Below are 7,723 nucleotides of genomic sequence, written 5' to 3' on the forward strand. Positions count from 1 at the left end.
CTAGAACCCTGGATAAAGTTGCGCGGCCGGGGTGACCAAGGCGAGCGTGCCAGAGGGTGGTGCTGGTGGTGTCGGCGAGGAGCACGGTCGCAGTGGTGGGAGCAGCAACACGGAGAGGGTAGAGCACGTCGGGGCTATCACATCGGAACACCACCGTCCCGGAGTGAAGATCCTTAACAGAGAAGCCACCAGGTCAAATTCCACCGAAACAAAATTTTCACGAGTAAGAGTACGAACGAAAAGTAAGTTCTTGGTGAGAGAAGTAGAAACTAAAACATTGTTAAGGTGAAGTGGGCGAGAGGAGGTGGTGATGGACGTAGAACCGATGTGAGAGACTGGGAGAGAATTGCCATTGCCAACAATGATGTGGGATGGGTGGGAACGAGAAGAAGAAAGAGAGAGGATACCGGGGTCTGCCGCCATGTGGTACGATGCGCATGTGTCAAGGAACCAGTCACCGCCACCGGAGTAAGGTTGCTGGTGCATCGCTAGGAGTGCTTGTTGGAGCGACGACGGGTCCCACGGGTTGCCAGCCACGGGAGGAGGCACCGGTGGAGGAGCATGCACGGCCGGGCCCGACGGGGAGTATGGGCCGTAGAGCGCCGGGGGAAGGGCACCATAGCCCATCGGTGACGGGGCCATGCCGGAGCCCAGCGCTGATGGAGGCACGCCATAGCCCATGGCAGAGAGGCCGTAGGCCGCAGGGCGTGGCCCCAGAACACCGGCGCCGGGGGGCCGCGGCTGCACCGGCCAGGCCTGGAAGGTTCCCGTCCATGGGTTGAAGATCGAGGGAGGGATGGTGGCGGACGGACGAGGAGGCGCGACGGGGAGTGGAGGGTTGGGTGGCTGACCACCGCCACCGTTGGCGCCCTTGCGGCGCTTGCGGCCACGTTGCCCGCCGGAGGAGGCCGGAGCCTGCGCCGGCGCCGACGCGGGGGCCGGGGGCGCAGGAGCAGGGGGCGCGGGGGCGCGCCCGGCGTAGAGAGCAGTGGCAGTGTCGTGCGCCGCCAGATGGGCGAGGCGGCTCTCCTTGCGCAGCAGGTACGTCCGGGCTTCGAGGAACGTCGGCAGCTGCGTCTCGTCGTAGGTGAGGACGGCGACCGCGTGGTCGAACTTGCGACTCAGGCCACAGATTATGTTGGTGACAATGGCCTTGTTGACCTGGCGAAGACCGCAGTCGGCGAGGGTGTCGACGATCGTCTTGAGCCGGGTACAATACTCCTGAATGGAGAAATGCCCTTGGAAGAGGGAGTGGAACTCCTCCAGCGCGTGGATGCCTTGCTGGGTGCGGTTGGAGAGGAACAGAGAGCGGATGGCCGTCCAGAGCACACAGATGAATACTGTTTCCAACACTCTTCCAACACTCTTCCTCCTCCTCTCAACTCTCTCTTCTATGTTTGTTCCTCTCACGAGCACACAGATGGAAAACACTTAAGAGAAACACATACACACACAATCACCAAGAGAAATCCAATGGCTTTGCAAAGGCACTCCCTTGATGGCAGACCGTCGCTACATCTTTACATCAGGAGTCAATTGCAAGAAACCATCACATTTGTGGCTAGGTTTGCAGGAAACCACCAACTCGTTAATCCGTTGAAGAGAACACCAAAAAATCGGTTAAGTCGTTGCAAAAAGCACTGATCGGATGATTTGGCCCGTTTAATCACTTTCTTACAAGTGGGGCCAGATTGTAAGAAATTGACTTAGCAAAAAAATAACACATACACCCCTAGATAAAAAAAACAAAAGCAATCAGAACCTCTCTTGCACCGCAACAAACCGAGCAGCGTTTGGGATCTCGCCGGAGCAGACTGAACACCATGATGACAAGCGGCGCCTCACAGACCTGCAGAAAAAGCACCCGTCAGGGTCAGAAGATAGAATTCGTGGGAGGAGGTGACGAGGTGGGAAGAGGGGAAGGGAGCGTACCACGAGGAGGCGCAGGGTGTGTGCGGGGTCGGAGACGAGGGCGCCGCGGTAAGCGAGGGAGTGGGCAGCTGCGAGGCCGGCGAGGTAGAGCGCGTGGGCGGCCACGGCGGTGAAGGTGCTGATCTGGGCGACCTCCGCGCCCATGGCGGGGCCGCACGTGGAGAGTCTGTCTATGAGGTGGGGTTGTTGGTGCTGACCGACGGCGAGCTCGGTCGTGGTAACCGCAGAGGAGTGATGAGGCCGTCGAGGCACGGACAAGCGGCCTGCCTTGACTCTATCTCCCACGGCCAGGCCTACAGCGGCGCGCGACAAAAGCTGGGCAGCGCCGCCGCACTAGGGTGTCGGAGATGGGAGTGTCACACCGGCGGAGGTAGCTCGGTGATGCATCAGGGGTCTGATTGCTTTTGTTTTTGTAGATCTAGGGATGTATGTGTTATTTTTTCTAATTCAATTTCTTACAATTTGGTCCCCCTTGTAAGAAAGTGATTAAACGAGCCAAATCATCCGATCAGTGCATTTTACGACGACTTAACAGATTTTTCGGTGTTTTCTGCAACGGATTAACGAGTTGGTGGTTTCCTGCAAACCTAGCCGCAAATGTGGTGGTTTTTTGCAATTGACTCTTACATCAGCCCTCAGGCTACACTCGGCCACTACTTGACCCATTATCCCAACTACATGCACTAACTGACTAACAAATCTATCTCCATTATCCAAATGCCACCGCAACTACCTGTGACCAAGCCAGTACGTACATGCACGAGTCCTTATCCAGCTCTCCTTGCATGCAGGCCATGCTCATAGTTGGTACACTATTTTCTTTTGACAAGATTAATCCTTACAGTCGCAACACCAAACACGCACCTTGCTGCAGCATCATACTGCAATATTTGTTGGCTTCGCACCAACTCTCCATGATGACGATGGCATCGCACCACCGTCATCAGCATCGCACCGACCCAAGCGACAACATCACACCGCCGTCTCCTCTTGCGGCATCGCACCACAGCCAAATGTTCGCCATCGGTGCCGCAACTCGCCGATGACTCGTTTGTCACCGGTGCCGCAACTCGCCAATGACTGACCTCCATGTTGTCGATGACGACGCACCTTGTCGGCCACTCCGACATGAAACTCATCGTGGCAATGGCCTCCGCTCCATGGCCATCACCTGCTTGCTGCCGGTGCCTCAACTCGCCGGTGACTCGCCTCCATGTTGCCGATGACACACCTTGTCGCCGACTCGGACATGGAACTCCTCGTGGCAATGGCCTCCGCTCCATGGCCATCACCACCTTGCAGCCGGTGCCGCAACTTACCGGCCAGCATAACTTTCTCCGTCACTCGTGACACAGCTCGACGATGATGAAGACACGCACCGGCCGCTAGCAGCATCATGCCGCTAATGACATCCACCTTGCGCGGACGACCTCCACCTCACATGGTGTCTGCTGCGCCACCACTACCGCCTCGAATCGACAAGGCTCTGATGCCAATTGTTAGCGTCGCCTCTCGCAGCGCCGCTCTTCTTCCTCCTCTCAACTCTTTCTTCTTTGTTTGTTTCTCTCATGAGCACACAGATGGAAAACACTCAAGAGAAACACATACACACTGTTGGTCCAGACCCGACGCCGAGTACTTTCCGACGACGATGATATGACCGACGACGAACAACGACAAAGCAAAGCTGACTGACTCTTGAACAATTCGCTCTTGACCGCTGCACTTGGTCGAAGCGAAATACGTCTGAGACGGAACCACGTACAGGCAGAACAACTAGTAGATGCTTTTTCATATAAAAAACTTTTTCATCCGAGTTCAGGGGGGGGGGGGATGTAACTTTTCGAGTAGATGATTTTTCATATAAAAAACTTTTTCATCCGAGTTCGTACGAAAAGTTATGCCCATTTTACAAATTCTCGAGAGATTTCGCAAATAAAGTCGAAATTCATATTTGTAAATTTTTACAACAACTAGACCACATATCACATGGGAAACTTTTTTTCTTTTATTTTTTTGACATTTCCATCATTTTTTTATTTTTTAAAAAAATTGAAAAGGCGGTCCATGGGGGGGGGGTGCATTCGGTGGAAGTGGTGGCCAAGTTACTAATGGCGCACCATGGGAGTGGTGCGCCATTACTAGTTCAACTAGTAATGGCGCACCACTCCCATGGTTAATTTTTTTTTCAAAACTACTAATGGCGCACCGTGGGAGTTCAACTAGTAATGGCGCACTACTCCCACGGTGCGCCATTAGTAGTTTTGAAAAAATTAAAAAAATATATTTTACTAATGGCGCACCGTGGATATGGTGCGCCATTAGTATTTGGACACTAATGGCGCACCAACACATGGTGCGCCATTAGTATATAGTAATGGCGCACCACATGTCTGGTGCGTCATTAGTGTCAATTCCATCTATAGCCCTTTTCCTAGTAGTGAAATACCTTAGGGAGTATTCGGCATCGCGAGTTTGGCCCTATATGCATCAGCTCTGAATCATTGTCTTTGGTCAAATGTTGGGTTTGCCCGGCTCCTGTGTTTTGGTGCCTTACGTTCCGCCTTGCTTGCTAAGGTAGCACCAGGAGAACTAGTGCGATTGTGCCCTGGTTTATCCGGACGAGCACCTCAGTAGAGAAAGCCGAAAACTGACTATCATGATATAGCGTGAGACTGGTCAACCACTCGATGACCTGTGGGAATGTTAGAATTCCTCCACCTTAACGAAGGGCCGTTTCCCGGCCAGGCATGTACGCACCCCGATATCGGGAGAGTGCGGAGCCACCAGGGGCTATCTAGTAGCCCCACTGTCACACTCCTATGGCTAAGTGAAAGTGCTAAAGCATTATAGTCCGGTTGCCTCGCTCGCTCCGCTATCACCTCCTTAATAGGACCAAGACGTTGGGTTAAGTGTGAATGCGTGTTTTTGCGAGCACCTCCGCATTATATGCATGAGGGTTGAAGCCGACGGCTGCAATCTTTCAGGTTATACACATGTATACATAAACGGCCGCCCAGGAGGCATCATATTACTTTCAGGCAAAAGTATAAAAATAGCCTTATAAAAATTTATAAAAGCATTTCGCTTACAATGAGATTACATATCACTCAAATATAATATTTTTTGAGCACTGGGTCTCTATCAAACGGGCACCCTCAAGAACTTCTTCAAAGTAGTGCTCGGCAGCCTTTCGACCTATAGCCGAATCCCGCGTTGCAACATTGGTAGCATCCATCTTCGCCCAATATGCCTTAACACGGGCAAAGGCCATCCGTGCGCCCTCTATGCACGCTGACCTCCTCATCGCATCAATGCGCGGCACCACATCAAGGACCTGCTGCACCAAGCTGAAATAGCTGTTCGGTTTTGACCTTCCCGGCCACAGCTGATGCACAACAGACCTCATAGAGAGTCCGGACAACCTGTTTAGTTCGTCCCATTCGGCTAATTGGTCGGTCAATGAAAGTGGACGCTCGGGAGAATGGATTATCTCCAAAATAGCCGGTCTACTCCACGATCTGTCTGACCCTGGAAGTACTTGGCCGCATCGGCAGCGCTCGCCGCCAAATCCATATACACATCCTCCGAACTCCGTAGCCGATCCAGAGGGGCATACCGTGGATCTCCGAATTTCCTCCGCAACATAAAGGATTTCCCAGCTACAATATCCCCGGCTTCTCGCAGCTCCTCCTTCTTTGCCCTCATAGCAGAGCGGAGATCCTTTTTCGTCGCAGCAGCCTTTTCAAGGTCTGATGCCTTCGCTTGGTTTTGTTTAAGAACCCGGCAACGGTCGGCGGCGGCTTTTAATTCCATAGCCATCTTGGCCATCTTGTCTCGGGTCTCGCCATGCACGGCCTTCTCGGCTTGCAACTCTTCGGCCGCCTTCACAGCAGCCGCATTGCCCAACCTCGCTTGTTCCTTGGTTCGGGCAAGTTATGCCCGCAAGGCTTCAACAGTGGCAGCTCCATCTGCAGTCACAATATATTAAAGATACTGGCATCATGCTGCTCTTCCTATTGTTGCGTCTACCAGATAATGACACTTACCCTGTGCCTCGTCAAGCCTTTTGTTAACAAGCTCGATGTCGGCGTCTGCCGCATCCAACTGCCATTCTAAATGGGCAAACTCGCTAGTCCGGCTAGCCACCGGAGATTCCATCACCTGCACATAGAGGCAGTATGGTTATTACCTAGGAATATGATCCTATGTTCGTCGTCGTTTCCGACAACAACCAGAGTCTCAGGGGCTACTATCTACACAGGGCACACCTAGCATGTGCAGGACTATCATACATTCTTGTACGTACCTCAAAGCCTGTCAGTAGACTCATAAAAGCTTCATGCAATCCGCTTTCGGCGGACGATATTCTCTTCATCACCATATTCATCAGCACACGGTGTTCATCTGAGATGGCCGCTCACCCCACCAACTCCCTCAGAACATCCGATCGCACACTAGACGGTGTCGGACTCTTTTGTCTGCTCTCTTCGGGAGCCAGACGTTGGGAGCTTCGGGGGTCAACGGGATTATCTTCTGGCCTCACCGGACTCGGAGAGGCCCTCCGCGATGACACTTCAGGGTCGCCCGCTTCTGGAGCGGAGGAGTCCGGAGGAGGCGTTTCGCTCTCCATCATCTCTGGAAGAAGATCCCCCGAAGATGAGCTTATTTGAGAGGGGCTAAGGCCCGAACTGCGAAAATATATGCGGTGGTTATCTTCTCAGAAGAAAAAGATTGCATATCTGTACTATTAAACTATTTCGGGTCACTTACGACTCGCGGGAGAATTGATCCCCCCGCGGACTTTGTGCGGCAACGGCGCCCCCCAAAGTAGGACCCTCTGTGGGAGACTTCTTCTCCCGTTTGGAAGCTTCGGCTTCCGAATCCCCGGGCGCAGTCCTTTTCCTCTTCTGGTCGCCTTCCCTCATGGAGACGCTCGCTCCCTCGGCTAGAATGGGCAGCGTTGGGGGCCCGCGTCCGCCCGCATTATCCTCCACAGTATCTTCCTTCAAGGGCTCCGGGCAAGGTGCGGTCTGGAGCATCTTTTCCAATACCGGATTCTCCAAACCCTCAGGGAGGGGGGCCGAACACCGAATCAACTTTGCCTTTGTTAGCCAGTCCTGCTCAAAAATAGAACTCTTAGAAATAACTTCGTAACAAAGAAGAGATAGTATGTTCGGCCGGAAGATGCCTTACCTGTTCGGCGGCGCGGTTACTACTCAGGCCCACGTCCTCGGAGATTTCCGGACAATCCACCTGAGGTCCAAAGAATGACTTGTACATCTCCTCATGCGTCAGGCCGAGAAAATTTTGAATGATGCGCGGTCCCTCGGGATTGAACTCCCATAGGCGAAGAGGCCGGCGTTTGCAAGGCTGGGCTTGACGAACTAGCATAACTTGCATTACTGCGACCAAACTGAAATCTCCATTGAAGAGATCTTGAATGCGGCTTTGCAGTATAGGCACGTCCTTGGCTGGCCCCCAGCTCAGACCCCTGCTGATCCATGACATCGGTTGTGATGGAGGGCCTGAGCAAAAAACAGGGGCGGCCGCCCACTTGGCACTTCTAGGAGCCGTGATGTAGAACCACTCATGTTGCCACAATTCAGACACCTCCGGGAAGGAACCTTTGGGCCACGGAGCTCCCGTCATCTTGCGTATTGAGGCACCTCCACACGCTACATGTTGCCCCTCGATCATCTTCGGCTTCACTTCAAAGGTCTTGAGCCAGAGGCCAAAGTGAGGGGTGACCCGGAGGAAGGCCTCGCACACGATAATGAATGTCGTGATA

General features: G+C 53.3%; 1 protein-coding gene across 1 annotated transcript; it reads right to left on the reverse strand.

Annotated features, from left to right (window-relative positions):
* Nucleotides 1-3,071, reverse strand: LOC147989956 (uncharacterized). The gene is made up of 3 exons (XM_087536685.1): nucleotides 3,018-3,071; nucleotides 2,104-2,225; nucleotides 1-1,330 (listed from the first exon to the last, which is right to left on the reverse strand). Exons 1-3 carry the CDS (start codon nucleotides 3,069-3,071, stop codon nucleotides 1-3), a joined length of 1,506 nt encoding a protein of 501 aa, XP_087392811.1.
* Nucleotides 3,072-7,723: the final 4,652 nt, after the last annotated feature.

The sequence above is a fragment of the Triticum urartu genome, chromosome 1A (genome assembly GCF_056163025.1).
Source record: "Triticum urartu cultivar PI428250 chromosome 1A, HENAU_Tu73, whole genome shotgun sequence".
Classification (NCBI taxonomy): domain Eukaryota; kingdom Viridiplantae; phylum Streptophyta; class Magnoliopsida; order Poales; family Poaceae; genus Triticum; species Triticum urartu.